The sequence below is a fragment of the Lontra canadensis genome, unplaced genomic scaffold, assembly GCF_010015895.1.
Source record: "Lontra canadensis isolate GAN:19392208 unplaced genomic scaffold, GSC_riverotter_1.0 scaffold3, whole genome shotgun sequence".
In the NCBI taxonomy this organism is placed as follows: domain Eukaryota; kingdom Metazoa; phylum Chordata; class Mammalia; order Carnivora; family Mustelidae; genus Lontra; species Lontra canadensis.
Window position 1 is genome coordinate 23,194,855 of NW_022630997.1, and position 16,445 is coordinate 23,211,299.

The 16,445-nt window shown below is 43.3% G+C and overlaps 1 protein-coding gene across 4 annotated transcripts in view; it reads left to right on the forward strand.

The window, feature by feature from the left end:
• The first annotated feature begins 6,745 nt into the window (after positions 1-6,745).
• MYOF (myoferlin) overlaps positions 6,746-16,445 on the forward strand; it is a 156,272-nt gene continuing 146,572 nt past the window's right edge. For all 4 annotated transcript variants that reach the window (XM_032836238.1, XM_032836258.1, XM_032836249.1 and 1 more), the window contains exon 1: positions 6,746-6,900. In XM_032836238.1, coding sequence (XP_032692129.1) covers positions 6,813-6,900 — 88 coding nt within the window. In that variant the 5' untranslated portion in view covers positions 6,746-6,812. The remainder of the gene's footprint in view (positions 6,901-16,445) is intronic.

Genomic DNA, 16,445 nt, shown 5'->3' on the forward strand with positions numbered 1-16,445 from the left:
AAATGCAGGAAGAGAAGGACTAAATAAACTCTTACCTCCTTCCAATCCAATTTCCTTTCAGTAGGGGTTTTTCTGGAATAATGCAGATCTAATCATGGCACACATTCCCCAAGAAACACTGAAAACATTTTATTGACCCACCTTTGTTCTTGGCATAAAATAGCAAATCCCTGATTTTTTTCTGTCAGGCTTAGCAGGGCTAGGCTGACCTTCCCAGTCTGGTCTCAAACCAGCCACTCTAGACACCTTTGATTCCTTGACCAGGCGGCATTCTTCCTGCCGCAGGGATGTTCTCCTGTGCTCGCACTGTTATCTCTTTTCCCTTTCAGATCTCTGCTCCATCCTCACTGCCTCAGGGAATGCTTTCCTGCTTCCTAGCAGGGGAATTTCCTCCCTTTACACCCTACTTCTTCAAAGCATTCACTATAGTTATAATTGCACACTTCTGATTCTATTTTTGAAAGGAATTTTATTTATTTTTTAAAGATTTTATGTATTTATTTGACAGGGAGAGAGAGAACACAACCAGGCTGAGGGGGAGGGAGAAGCAGACTCCCCGTTGAGCAGGGAGCCCCCATGCTGGGCTTGATCCCTGGACTCTGGGATCATGACCTGAACTGAAAGCACCTGCTTAACCAAGTGAGCCACCCAGGCACCCCTGTTAGTGATTCTTTGATTGGTGTCCTTTTCCTTCACTAGACTGCAAACTGCTTGAGGAATTTGTCTGATTTCCCTCACCACACCTACCATCACGGTGCTTGAACAAATTAGGAAGTTAATATTTGCCCAGTGAATGAATGAATGAACTGATCTGGGCATTCTCTGCCCTAGACTACTGCAGAGAAACAGACAAATGCTTGACTCTCCTCCTTTTGGTAATCAGTATTCATTAACAGGCACAAAAAGCATCATTTTAGAGCCCAGCACCTTCTCAGGGTTGACCCCACTGCTCTTTCCTGGGTTAGAATAGTTCACACATGGTCAGCCAGGAAGGGCTGCAATCTAAATCGGTAAATAGGGAGACACTGTTAGCGTTTAGCTGAGATCAAAGCGGCCCTATCAGTAAGTAACACGTTTGAAAACCATTTCCGGGCCAGGTTGGGCAGATTGTGCCTGCTGACTAATCTCATTTAGGAGAGTTGGTTCTCAGTTCCTGGTGCATTCTGCTTGAAGAGAGCAGCTCGTTGGGCACTGACTGCTCTACGTGTTTCAGCTCCTTTTCAATTAATTTTTAGTCTGTGGTGTTGTTAAAATGTTTCCTTTGTATCCAGAGTATTGGTATAGAATTCAATCATTTTGCTTCCCTGCTGAAGAATGCATCTCTAGTCAAGTCCCCACTGAGGCATGGAGGGAAGAGCGTGGAATCTAGAAGCAGTCTAGGCTAATCACTAGATCTAGTCGCTCACTGTGAGAACATGCGCACTGCTTAACCAAACCAGTCCTCAGTTTCCCCATCTGTAAAATGGGGATGATAAAATCATACTTACCTCATAGCATAGGGCAATGGAAAGATTGAATGAGAAAAAATAAAATGCTTAGGGTAGCATCTGGCACATAGTGACCAGTCATTAGATGTTAGTTGTTACTAACAAAGCAAACAAGTCTCTCTGGGCAGGTGCCACCCCCCACCCCCGCCACCTGCTTAGGCTCACTGCTCAACTGTTTCAGCTCACACATGATGTTCTGCCCACATGGAATGGCTTGAAGTTTCTAATGCTCACCATGTGTATTTGTTTAATTCTGTTTCCTACATATGTCGATTCAACCATAATACGCACATCCCCAACTTAATAATTTTTTGATTTTACGCTAGTGCAAAAGCGATATGCATTCAGTAAAAACCATATTTCAAATTGTGATCTTTCCCCAGGCTGGTGCTATCTGGTACTGTCGTCTTTCATGATGCTGGGCAGCTGTAGTAAGCTGCAGCTCCCGGTCAGCCACACGATCACAAGGGCCAGCAACCCATACAACTTAAAACCATTCTGCTCCCGTGTAACCATTCGATTTTTCACCTGCAGTACTATCCAGTAAAGTTCATGAGACAGCTAACACTTTGTGTTAAATGATTTTGCCCAACTATAGGCTCATGTAAGTGTTTAAGGTGCATGTTTAAGGTGGGCTAAGCTAAGCTATGATGTCTGGTAGGCTAGGTATATTAAATTCATTTATTATATTTAATGCATTAAATATAAATATCAACTTAGGGTACTTTCAACTTAGGATGGATTTATTGAGTTAAGATCTGCACTCAGTCCAGCTGCCATCTCCTCCAGGAGCCTATCCTGCTTGCCCTCACTGGTCCTGTTAGACACCTGTCTTCTCTGTCTCATCACTGCACACACCTGAAAGGGCTATAATTATCTGTGAGCTTCTTGCAGAGAGGACATGTATTCATCTTTGTAGTTAGCATTGTGCTTGGCACCAAATAGACTTCCATGAGCTGTTAACTGAAAAAGGCACATGCCCATGAATGAATGGAGATTCTTACTGAATGGTGATTGGGAGCATTCATCTATCAAGCATTTTGATGAGGAATTGTTTTACCTAAAAGTGAGCACAAGGCTTAAAACGATTCCACTTTTCCCTGGTCTTCCCCCCCACCCCCAGGTTTATTTTAGCATATGTTCATAGTGAGTTGGAGCAGTTTGGATTCATTCCTATTTTGTGTTTAGCTCCTCAGCTGCCTCGTAATGACAATATAATGGTGCCACGTGTTATAAAATACCTTGTTCCCTCCTGCCCCCCATGTAGACTTACCCACTACCAGGTGCTCTTTTAAAGAAACAAAATTTAAATATACTATATATTAATTTATTTAAAAGTGATATCTACTGCTATGCAAAACCCTATAATTAAACTACCAAAAATAGTATTTTTGTTCTAAAAATTATTTTAGTTATCAACTGAAATAATTCTTAAAGAAGTATTTCAGGAAAGAGATCTTAACAATGGACCCTCTGCTCATGCCAGTTCGAAAATTGCTGTTAGGTAATACCTAAGATTCCGCAAAACTAGAATTGGAATAGGATATTATGAATTTATCTTCATTTCTCTTCCACTAACCCCTCTTTCCAATCCTATTACTTTGCTCCTCACATCTAGATTTTTCGCTAAGACTCTCCTCTCTTCTATTTCTTTTTCTCTGCCAAAAGCAGTAAATGATAGACATGTGAGACCTGGCATGTGGTGCCCAGTAGCTGTGGAGCTCGGTCAGGTCAGAACTTGGGCTTATTTTCCACTGAAGCCTCAGCATAGACCCCCCCCCAGTCCCCTGAAACATAGTAACAGACCCACACACATCTATACATCTCATATATGACCTACACTTGGAGAAAGGACAAACTTTTCAATAAATGATAAATGAAATGTGACCTCAGACCTTGAACATGACACACAATCAGTTACAAGTGGAATATAAATCTAAATGTGCACAATTGAGGAGCTCCGGGGGGTACAGTCCATTAAGTGTCCAACCCTTGGTTTTGGCTCAGGTTGTGATCTCAGGGTGATGAGACTGGGCTCTGTGCTCACGGCAGAGTCTGCTTAAGGAGTATCTCTTTCCATCTGTCCCTCCCCTCCCCTCCATCTCTTTCTCAAAATAAATAAATAAATCTTTTTTAAAAATGTGCAAGATGAAACAAAATGCTTCCAGCAGATAATATTGAAGAATATCTTCATGATCCCAGGGTAAGAAAGGATTTATTAATATTAAAAATATGAGTCATAAAGGAATTATTGATATATTCAATTGTATTAAAATTACAACCCACAAAGGACTAGTATTAAGTACATAAACAGCTCCTGCAAACTTGTAAGAAAAACACAGAGAATTTGATAGGAACATCAGCAAAAGATTTGAACAAGCCCTTCACAAATTAGGACAGGTAAATATGAAAAGGTATCCATCCTCATTAGTAACCTGAAAAATGCAACTTAAAACTCCAGTGAAATACTATTTATATGCTCACCAGATGGGCAAACATGGAAAAATCCAAGACGGCCACCTATATGAGCAGTAGTTCTCACACGCTGCTGATAAAACTTTAAATAGTACAACCACCAAGGCGAAAAATTTTTAAATTACCCCCTAATTCTGTAGAAATACATATGCCCTTAGATACAACAATTCCACTCATAGGTTAGATCCTAAATGTTAGATCCAGGGCAAATAACTTTTGAATTACCCACTAGTACTGTAGAAATGCATACTCCCTTAGACACAACAATTCCACTCATAGGTTGGATCCTAAAAAATGCACATTTGTAGCAGGAAATATGCACAAGCGTGTTCACAGTAGTCCTTTGTAATAGCCCCAAACTCTGGATAACCCAATGTCCATCAAAAGTAGAGTGGATTAATAAAATGCAGTACCCTCACACAATGAAATGCTAGATAGCAAAGAGTAAACAAAGTAGATACACAGACGGTTCTAAAAATGTAACGTTGAAAAAAAGAAGCTGAACACAAAACAATTCATATGATTCCATTTCTACAGAGGTGATAATATAGCAAAGAATTCATTCTGTATGAATATACATATGTGTGTATTATATACATACGCTTGTATCTGTTTGTATACAAAGTTTGTAACATATAATTCATATTATCATATACAGGTCACAATCAAAGGGGTAAACACTATAAAGAAAAGAACAGAAATTATCGCCATAAAAATCAAGATAGTGGTTATCTCTGGAGGGAAGGAGGTGGATATGACATATGGGATAAACAAGGGGCTTTTGGAGGGCTGGCAATGTTCTCGATCCTGACCTAGATGTTCGTTTGTTAAATGGTCACATTTATGGTCTATGAATTTTCTGCAATACGTTTCACCATGAAAAGGAGAAATAAAAACCAGCCAAACAAAATAAACATAATTTTGCTTATATTCCACCAAAAATATTATTTAGTTTCTGTGTCTAAATATATTTAGTCTAAAAAGTCTTTTTAGTCAATAATGTATATAGCATTGTTCATTGGTTGTTTATATAAGCAGTTGAGAAGCTCACTGAGACAGAATTCCTGTAGATGAACCAAGCTTTTTCAATGCACTTGAAGTGTTTGCTTACAAATGGTCTTTTTGGGTGCATGTTCAAAAGTAGAAGGAAACCCTGTGCTCCTTTGCCCTAAGTTTTTAGCGTTTTCTTCTGAAACACAGTGAGATCCTGATTTAAAGCCAACTTGCATTACAGGAAATGCTATGAAATCACATGCCGGCATGCACCTCTGGCTGTGTACGTGTGTGTGCCTTACTATGTGCTCTGTGCCCAGGCCCCACTCTAAGACCTTTATCTTATGACAACTTTACCTTCAACTTTACCTCATAGATTAGATAACTGCAGAAGAGGGGCAGTGGTTAGAAACTTGTAAGGTGACATAGCTCAGAAGTGGTGAAGCAGGGACTCACACTCAGGTCTGGCTGGCTACTAACCCCAGGCATCCTCCAGGGATCTTACTCATTAGGCCACACTGCCACACCCCGTCGGGGGCACAGAGATTGTTTATTTGAACAAACTCTAGTCAGGCTCCTCTGAACCTTCCCCCTGGGCCCATCTGTGCCCTTCCTTGTAAAAGTCTGTTTAACCAGAACCCCCCACCCTCTGTATCTGATCACTCTTCATATCTAATGGGGTTTCTCATCCTCCCCGATCACCACTGATGTCTGGTCATCCTGATCTACCTTCAGCAAGAATCCTGTTAGGTTTGTTTAGCCAAAACTGCCTTTCCCCCCTAATGTTGCTTCCTCGTAACTTTGCATCTGCTGGCCGATGCTGGCTATAAATTCCCACTTGCCCGTGCTGGCCTCCCAGTTGGGCCCTGTCTTTCTCCTCCACTACAAAATTCATTGCAGTAGTTCCTATATCTATTGTGATGGTCCCTTTCCCCTGAATAGAGCATTACCTTTAACAAGTGTCACTGGATTTTTTTGTTTTTTCTTTAGCAGAGGAAGTGAAGACACTGCGGGGGTTTAGCTCTGAAAAAGTAGAGAGCCTCTTCTCCATTTCCATTGAAGACTGTTAGCAGCTTTGGATGGACCAGGAAAACCTAAGTGCCCAGCTGTCATCTCTTAAGGACTTTTGAAGAAATCCCATGCTGAATCCTTTTGTAAAGCGAAAAAACAGCCCCCAATCCACCAATTTGCAAACCCATATTAAGGCCTCCAGATTGGGTTTACTTGCAATAAACTCGGTTATTCCCCTGCCATCCAACAGGGGGCATCCTTTAACTAAATTTTTTTTTTTTAAACACATGTGGTTGCTGAGTGGGTGTGCCCAACAGAATGAGAGAAAAAACAGCAAAAATAAAAAAGAAAAAAAGGAAAGTTTTACAACTCCATGAAAAGCTCAGAAAATAATGAAAAGGGGGTGGCGGAAAACCAATTAATTCGGCTTCATGATTTTTGGCTAGAAGGCAGCAGCGTCGCGAAGGTCTCCTGACCTGGCGGCATTTATTAACGCCAACCCACTTCGGTTTCATACGTTGCACATAATTTTTTTTTTAGTTGAGGTTTGGTCCTTTTCGCTTCCACATTTCCCAATTCCTAAGCGGGTGCCTGCGGCACTGCGGGGGCCCGGGAGTTGGGGTGTTGGTTTACACGTAGTGTTTGGTACACAAGCCATCAGAGATCCACCCACTTGCCTTTCCCCCTGCGCTCGGGACTGGAGAACTGGAGAGATCTGCCTTCTCTCCCCCCCTCCCTCCTCCTCCACCTCGTCCGCCTCCCTCCGCGGAGCCGCGCGCTCGGAGCCCCAGCGCAGACTCGGCTCAACTCCTTTCGCTGGAACTTGCTTTCCGCCCGGGAAGAGCCATGCTTCGGGTGGTAGTGGAATCTGCCAGCAATATTCCTAAAACGAAATTTGGGAAACCAGATCCTATCGTGTCTGTGATTTTCAAGGGTAAGGGAACTTTTTTTCTTTTTCTCAGGTCCTGTTGTGGAATGGGAAGTCTCCTGGGTCACACTCTTTTGACACTCTGCGTTTAGTCGACTGATAAAGCAAAGCCTCTCTGGCTTTTGCTCGTGTGTTACCTGCGCGCAGGTGAGGGGAGAGGACCGGTTTCCCTGGACGGCATTTCATTTTCCCCCAGGGTTTTGAGACTCATCCATTGACCGGACGTTTTAACTCTACTGATGTGATTTCTGTAAGACTGTGTAGGGAAAAATTTGTTGATCCTCAAGTTTTAAGTCTCAGAAAGGCCTGTGTTGGTTCAAAGCAAGTTTGGGCAGTCTTGTTGCATGTTTATTGTCTTTGCTTTCCAGACGTGGGTCACAGAGGAAAAAGTGCAGTTACGTTGTTCCACGTACCATTACTCCATCAAACAGCCCACTTGCTGCCTTTTCCTCACGGGACTTCTGGGAGCTGGGGTGAAGTTATTATTTCAGATTAGTTTGTTTTCATGTTGTTTTGTGCCGTTTTGTCATTGTTCTTCATCTCTCCAGACTTGGAGAGTTTGTGTTCATAGCTTTTAAATTGCTCACAGAGGAAAGAGCTCTGAACAAAGCAAGCCTGTGGTTTGGGCATCTACTTCGGTCTTGCTGGAATAACCTGGGGCAAGTGACCTCATTTCTCTGGATGTCAGTTCTCTTTTCTGTAAAAACAGTGAGGAGGGTTTAGATTAGATCATCTTTACAAGGCCTACTGTAATTCCAGAAGTTTATTCTTTTATGACTGGATTGCCATGGAGCGGGACAGAGTGGCAAGTGTGATGGCTTACTTGCAGGCCTTGGAGATCCCAGTTTGGGCTGGGGTGATTTCCTCATTTGAGTTTAGGAGCTTTATCATTTTCTGTTCGTCCAAGGTCACTGGTAAGATTGCCAGCTCACTTCTTGGCAGGAGGGATGAGAACCCAAGGGAAAGACGGAGAAAGTAGGAGCCTTGCTGGGCACAGGGTTCCTGACCACGCCTCTGACCACACCTCAAACATTTCTCTCTTCCTCCAGGAACCAACTACTTCTCCCTTCAGTTTCTGGTTTATCTATGCCTTTCTCCTTTCTTTTGTCTATTTTATCTCTCTATTTCCCTTCTCAAACCTATCTCTGTAAGGGTGAGCAAGAAAATGAGAGAAATGAATCCCAAAGCTGTTCAATGGTTGTTTAGTTAAAAAAAAAAGGAGAAAAAAAAAAGATTAGAGGGTAAAAGTTCAATTCTTAAAAAACAATGTGATTTGAAAAACTTTTTGGTGAATATTACACAGTCAGGTTATGACAATGTTCCCTTGCACCTATTAGTTGCTTTTAAGTCTTTTGGTTTTCCTGGAAGTGATTGCATAATAGGGACATAACATGAAAAGTCTGTACGTTCACCATTGACACATAAAGACATGTAAAAATATATTGGGTTCACCCTGGTGATTTCATTATTTGGGGCAAGTCCTGCAGATTATAGCGGAATTAGAATTTAACACTGGACTGAAATCTGACTTACATTTTGTCTTCAATGTATATGCAGCATTGGTCAAAACTTTTAATTGACTAAAAATATGCCTGAAGCTATCCATATAAGCACTCAGTGGAACGTGGAAAACGTCAGTTAAATTGGGCAAATGTAGTCTCTCCAATTATATTTACTAGATCATTTAAACTTGAGTCTCTCTTCCAGTCTCCTTTGGTTGTGTAAACTGGGTGGTGAAGTCAGTCATTCATTCATCTCACAAGCAACCTGACAGCAGAAACAATTCTGAGCTCAGAGTAGGAAGGCCAGGCCTCTGGCTGATAGTTCCTAAATGACCCAGATTTACCACCCAGGCCTCCAGTTTCTGAGCTGTGGAATGATGGGAACTGATCTCCCCTAGGTTCCTTCTGGTTGTCAAATCCCGCCATTTTATAGTTGCATGTATTGCTCTCACCAAGATGTGGAGTACTGGAGCTGATATAGTAACAGAAATGGCCCATTTCTTCCTCTCAACCTCTTTCAATAGTTTTAAACAGTGGTGAAGGCAAACGCTTTCCAGGTGTACCTCTGGTTTTGACACTGGGTATAATTAAGTAACATTAAGGGCTGACACAACTAAGGATGCTTCTTACGAAGATATGTCCATCCTAGGGAGTGGGGATGCGTGTCACAGTGTGGGGTGTGTGTGTGTGGGGGATGGAGAGTAACAGGTAAAAGGCCCTAAGGGAAGATCAAGGAAAGCCCCCGTGTTCACTGAAATGTAAAATGCTGACCTTGAATACATAAAATGGCAAGGACAGGCAAAAAACAATTCTCCTCCAACTCCAGGCTGGTAGGAAGGATGTCCCAATGATGGGTGTTAAGGGTGATGACTGTATAGACCCCGAGGCCCTGTGAGACTGTAGTTCCCCTGTAGTAAGAAATGTGCTGCACTGCCAGCCACATGGTTTAGCCTTGACCTCAATCATTTGTGTTCCAGCCTCTCCTGAGGTTGACAACCAAACTTCTTAGGACCTGGTAGGAGCCAGGAGGATTTGGGAGTTACCAGAGTTGCTGTTGAGAGAATGCCGTGGATGTTTCTCAGTGCAGGAGTACACAATGAAAACCATGAAGCTTATTTGATATTTCACATTGTTGGGGTGCACCAGCTTCTGGAAGCTACTCTGAATCTTAAGGCCAGAGCACCTGCAAGCGAGAGGAGGCCATCCTCTCTTGAGTTCCATGCAGACAGCCAGGCTGTGAAGCTGAATTGGGCTGAGATGCCTGCGACTTCTCTCATCTCCAAGACTTCATGATTCCCCCAACATAACAGGCTTAAAATTTGTTTTAAAATAATATTTAAGACATTATTAATAAGAAAATAACACAAGATAAAAATAAAACAAACCATCCGGAAGGGATTATATGACTCAAAAGTAAAAATACTCCCCACATGCCTCATATTCTTTCTTTCTGTCCCCCCTTATTACCTATGAATAACGAGTCAGAACAGGTCGATTTGAATTCTTCATCACTATCTGTTATCGACATGAAAGTTGTTGCAACAACTCCCTGTTAGCCGTGTTCCTGCTTCAGTGGACGCTCTTACAGTGCAGTCTTTGTGAATGTGTGCATTTCTGAAGGACAGATTATCTTTTTTGTTTTTGTTGCCTTTTTGTGTTGTGGCATTGTTTTCTGGTTTGTTTTTGTTTTGTTTTGTTTTCTCTTAAAGATGGTTTTGCTGGTTATTGCCATAGATTTCCATTTTCCCTCTAGCTCATCTCTTGCTTTGGTGTCAAATCTCTTAGCATTAGATTGACTGAGAGAAAATTTTTTTTGCAGTCCTTAATATTGCTATGCTTTTACAACATGACAACATTGTGTTCATATGAAACATCTAGCTCCTAGGTGTGTAATTGTTGCAACAATACATTTTTCTCATTCTTTCCTTATGATATTGTCCATTTCAGTAGCCAGAATTTTCTGTTCTGGTCTTGTGTAGATCATTGCCTTGTGAAGTAGCTATTATTCCGGTGGTCACAAAATAATTGTCACATTACTACCTATTTTTTGGATACCTGTTATTTCATTTGGACATGTTTTTGGAGTGAAATCCTAGATATTTCTAGGATCTCCTTTCAAAAAGCTTATCAACTTTGTAGTCTTAATGAAACCACTTGAGCTCTCTGAGAACCCTTTCTTTTTCCTCTTTTGAAAAATGGAGTTTTAATGGCTTATCCAAAGGGGATTAGATCTGTAGAGAAACCACAAGGCTGGGATATATGCAGTAGAGACTTTTCTGACTATTTTAAGAAAAAGCAGTTTGCTATTTGAAAATTTACAGTTAAATTTTTTAAAATAACCTTTTAAAGAAGCAGAAAAGCTATGAAATTCCATTTAAGAAGGATGAAGCATGATGGGAGAAAGATCCAGTGGGTCTCATTCACTGTCATCTGTGAAGGCGCCTGGGGAGCAGCCCACATGGTGACTCGATTTACCCAGATACACCATGGGACTAGCGGAGAAGATTCCCACAGGCTCAACTGACAATTCTGCCATGCTGGTGCTCCCACAGAATTACTGTCCTACGTTTAAAAAACACTCAAGAAAGCAGAAGTGTTAATCTACTGAGTCATTTCCCTCACTTCCGGGAGTATGAGCTTGGAAAATCACCACCTAAGGAAAGTGGCTCCACTTTATTGAATGAAGCATGGGAACTCTCAGAGGTATACTTCCTAAAGGCAGGTTTTACAGGCTTTCAGTCATTTACAAATCCACAATGCCTTTTAAAAAACGGATTAAATGGTTTGTTTTTCTTCCCCTCTCCCACAACATCTCTTACTTGCATGCATGCCCTCAAGGCATGCCCAAAGTTGCTGGTATTTGCTAGTTTGGGTTTGCTGGTGAGTTTCTCCATCCCCATGGGATTTCGCCCTGCCAGAAAGAAATGAGATTTTTATATCCTCTGCAACCCCTAGCATATCACCGATGTTGAATATACATTTTAGATGTTGGCCACGAAAGCAAGAGCCGGCAGGAGATTTGAGACAGCTTAGTGCAATAAAGTCATTGATTCTCGGTCCTGAAAGGGACTATCAGAAGTCTGCCATTCTCCCTTTCAGAAAGAATTAAACTTACTATTCCCTAAGGGGCTTTGTGGATGAAGCTTGGCAAAGTGTCACTTCACACATTCCTTTTTTTTTTTTTTTTAAGGCTTATTTATTTAAGTAAGGTCTACACCCAACATGGGGCTCAAACTCATGACCCTGAGATCAAGAGTCACATGCTCTTCTAACTGAGCCAGCCAGGTGCCCTGCGCATTCCTGAACACTGAGCATCATCATTTCCTAGCACGTGTTACCCAGGCGCAAATTGGTGTTACAGTACTTTTTGCATTCTTGATGCTGCTGAAGTTGATGAGATTCTATGGTGAGAATTCATAGATGAACTGTTCATTGGCCTATAATACATAATGCATATGCCATGAGATGGCAGTGATTGCCTATCCGTGGTGTAATTTCTGTTGAACAACTGTCCTTTTGAGTAGGGGTGTGCTGTGAGTGGCTCCGAACATTCAGAAACAGCTGTGTGGACAACTGTCACCTTCAACTTTATCAGCTAACCTAGCATTAGGTGTTTGGTTGCAAAGACTATTGGGCATTAGTTGCAAAGACTATTGGGCATTGGGGTGCAAAGGCCCTGGGCTTTGGAGCCAGAGAGGCCTGAATAAAAATCCCATTTCCCATCCCCTTTACCTCCTGTGTGTTCATGGGCAAATGAATTAAGATTTTTGGCTTCGGTGTTCTTCTTCTTCTTCTTCTTCTTCTTCTTTTTTTTTTTTTTGAATTAACAGATAATGTATTGTTTGTTTTAGGGTTACAGGTCTGTGATTCCTCAGTCTTACACAATTCACAGCCCTCACCATAGCACATACCCTCCCCAGTGTCCATCACCCAGCCAGCCTATCCCTCCCACCTGCCTCCTCTCCAGCAACCCTCAGTTTGTTTCCTGAGATTAGGAGTTTCTTATGGTTTCTCTTCTCTGGTTTCATCTTGTTCCATTTTTCCTTCCCTTCCCCTATGATCCTCTGTCTTGTTTCTCAAAGTCCTTGTATCAGTGAGATCATAAGATACCAGCTTCAGTGTTTTTAGTAACATCTTTACCTGACAGGGTTGTTGGAGGATTAAATGAATATACATGTGAAATTGCACATGGGAACCCCTCAACTTCTCTTCCTATTCGATAACATTTGCTTTTATGAAGATCTACAAGCACCAGAAAGTATGTGAAGGGTAAGTGTAGAAAAATATACATAGTATGTTTTGGTCTCCTAGGCCTAGGAAATCAACTTGTTAGAACACAGGAATGAGCTACAGACCAGAACAAACATATGGAATTACAATGTATGAGCAGACAGAAGAGGAATAACCTTTGTGGGGAAGTCTCCCTTGACTGGGTCTTAAAGGTTGAGGAAATGGGACAGAAGTAACGAGAAGGAAGACATGTCGGGCTTCAGAACAGCGCAGAAAGGCCTGGGAGCCATGGCTTGTGTGGTGAGGTTGACAGAGGGTAATCCAGTGTGGTTAGGGATTGTGTTTTACTCATAACGCAGTGGGGAAGTGCTAGGCAGCATTGCGAAGAATACATGAGTACTAGAGAGGGTGATTAAAGCGCAGGTTGGGGCGAATGCTTTCCCAGGGCAGAGGCCATTCATCCCAGGGCCAGAATGGGAAGGAGGAACTAACATAAAAGATACTGAGAAAGCAATCTGACTGAATTAAATGAGTACCGAAACCACACTGGTCAGGCTCATGGGGCCACCCTTCCTCACACTCTTCAGTGAAGTGGGACTCGCTCTACCCCCCCCCCGCCCCCCCCACGCCTGGGGTGTTCACCCTGCCGGTGAGCACAGGGCTGGGTGGGGCGGCTCCGCAGGAGGCCAGCATGATCACTGGAGCTAGAGAGAGAAGAAAGGCATAGAAATAAAAAGTGACAGGGAAGACAAATTTTACTGTTTTCCCAGAGGCCAGTGGGAAGCTAACCAAGCCGAGCTGCGGGTTCATTCACTTAAGGTCCTTCTCTCCCTACCCGGTTGGCCTGCCTGACAGAGAAGATGTCATGGCCAACAGCTGCTCATGCAAGGAACCCACACCCGCAAGCTTGCTCAAATAAAATGTAGTTTCGTCTTTTTGGTTTTTTTCCCCAAAGCTAAAGAGAAATCTCCCAGAATTGAAATGATGGTCTTCACAGGAGCCAGAATTGTGTCAAGCAGGGTGGCGTTCACTCTCGCTCCCCCAAGGACTATGGGCCCCCATGCCTCTCTTCCTCCCTGCGCATGACATCCATTTTCTCTCTGCACAGTGGCTGTGTTCATGGAGCCTCTCACTCCTGCTTCTCTGCAATTTGCCCTGTGCACGGGGCTTTGAGTTACTATGAAGGTGACTTGGTCCAGATTCCCTGTCTCCTACAGCCTTGGTGTCTCTTCTTTGAGAGAAAGACACAGCTGGCTCAGTTTTGGTCAGGTGTTCGCCCCTGGTCTAATCAGCTGTGCCAAGAGACACAGACACCCCAGACAGGTATCCCAGGTGCCCCTACTACACAAGCTGAGCTTTTTGGCCTGGACCCTGAACTACCTGGCCCACCTCGCTCCAGCTGGGGCATTGTCTGCTTTGCCATCCTCTGCCCAACCCCACTCCATCCCCTAAAAGAGCCTCCTCCTTTTTGTAATCAGCACAATACATGTAAAGCGATGCACTTTGGACTAGGCAGACTAAGTTTCACTCTGGTATGTCATTGGGAGCTAAATATTTTTGATTAACTATATTTCTGAGCAATTATTTCTTCATCTGTAAAATGAGGAGAATGATACATACCTCACAGGGACATTGTAAGGATCAACAATGGTAAAATATTTACAACACTATCATAGTGTCTGGCACATAACACAGATCTTTCTTGACTTATGATGGGGTTACATCGCAATAAACCCATCTTAAGTTAAAAATGCATTCAATACACCTCACTTACAGAACATCATAGCGTAGCCAAGCCCACCTTGAACATACTAGAACACTTACATTAGTTTACATCATCTGGACAAAAATCATCTACCACAAGGCCTGTTTTATAATCAGGTATCAAATATCTTGTGTAATTTATTGAATACTGTACTGAAAGTGAAAAACAGAGTGGCCATCTGGGTGCAGAATGGTTGTGACTATATCAGTCGTGTGCCCTTGTGATTGTATGGGTGAGTGGCAGCTGTTCCTGTTCCTGCCCCCGCCGCAGCACCAGGGGGGTATCACACAGCAGAGCACTAGCCCAGAAAAACATCTGCATTCAAATTTCAAAGTACATTTCCATTGAATGCAGATTGCTTTTGCACCATCATAAAGTTGAAAAATTAAGTTGTACCATCCCAAGGCAGGGACCGTCTGTAGTTCTGTGGCAAACACTCGATTCCTCCGCTTTCTATGTCCCCATTCCTTCTCCCACTGCTGGGGCAGGGCATACAAACCCCTGGGGACCATCTGAGGGGTGGCCCAGGCTTAGATGAAAAAATGGGATGCTTGGCAACTGTGGTGTGCAAGCAGGTGGAAGGCAGAGCCAATGTCTGATTCTGTGAGAGCGCCTTGTAACTTCTTGACCAGGCAGGTGATTGGTTCTTTATTGTTGCTGTTCTTTTAACTGTAGTTAACTGTATATAGCATAACCATTACCATTGTAACCATTTTTAACTATACAGTTTAGTAGCATTAAGTACATTCCTGCCCTTGTACTATCATCTTTAGTCCCCAGAACTTTTTCGTCTTCCCAAACTGAAACTCTGTACTCATTAAATAATAATTCCTCACACCCTCACACCCCCACCCCACCCCACCCCCACCCCCCAGCCCCTGGCAACTACCATTCTATTTTCTGTCTCTGTGAACTTGACTATCTGGGTACCTCATTTGAAGGAAATTATTCGCTATTTGTCCGTTTGTGGCTGGCTTATTTCACTGGGCCCAAGGTCGTCAGGGTCCTCCGTGTTGTAGGAGGTGTCAGAACATTTCCTCCTGGTAAGACCACATTTTTGTTTATCCGTTCCTCCATCAATGGACACTTGGGTTGCTTCACCTTTTGGCTACTGTGCGTACGGTAGCTCGGAACATGGGGATACAAATAACTGGTTTTGAGTTCCTGTTCTCAGTTCTTTGGGGCATAAAGCCCAACGTGGAATCTCTGGGTCATGCGGTAATTCTGTGTTTAAGGTTTTGAGCCACCACGACACTGTTTTCCATACTGACAGCCCGATTTTACTAACGTTCCCACCGGCAGTGTACAGGGTTCCAGTTTCTCCCCATCCTCGCCAAACACTTGTTTTCTGGTTTTGTTTTAATTCCATAATGGTCATCCTAATGGATGTGAACATAGTAGATTCTTAGCAACTCTCTGTTGACTTGGATTTTCAACTCACGCTTACCTCAGGATCTCAGAGGGAGGCTCTCTGTAGTGTAGTTGGCAGCCGCAATGGCCAGCAGCAAGGCAAGCCCTTCTGTGATGAGGGGGGAGCCCGGCAGCAGCCTGAGAGAGGCCGATGGCCTGTTGGCTGTGGAGCCCTGGCCCTGTGATGTCTGTGTGGCCGAGGTCATGCCAAAAACCATAGCAGCGCTGAAGGCAGATGAGCAGTAGTCTTGGTCCCCTGCAGTGCCGGGCCTTCTGGTTGGTCTGGGCTCCCCAGGGCAGGGCTGGAGCCAGAGGTCCTCACGGGATCCCTCCATATTTGTCTCTCCAGCATCCTGTACTCCTTCATGGCTCCTGTCAGAACACACAGTTATGTATTTGCCGGCTTAGTTGATTTCTGTCAGCCTCCTCCATCGGACAGTAAGCTTCATGAGGTCAGGGACTATCTCTTTCCCCAGCACCTAACTTAGTGCTTGGCAGGTAGCAGATGAGCAGTAAGTAGTGATTGAATCAATGACTCCAGCTCCTCACCTGATTCACTCTGGTCACATTACCAGACCAAAGGAGGTCCCCTCCGTCGAGAGTTAGACTACACCATGTGGCGTTGCCTCTCAGTGTCCTCTGCA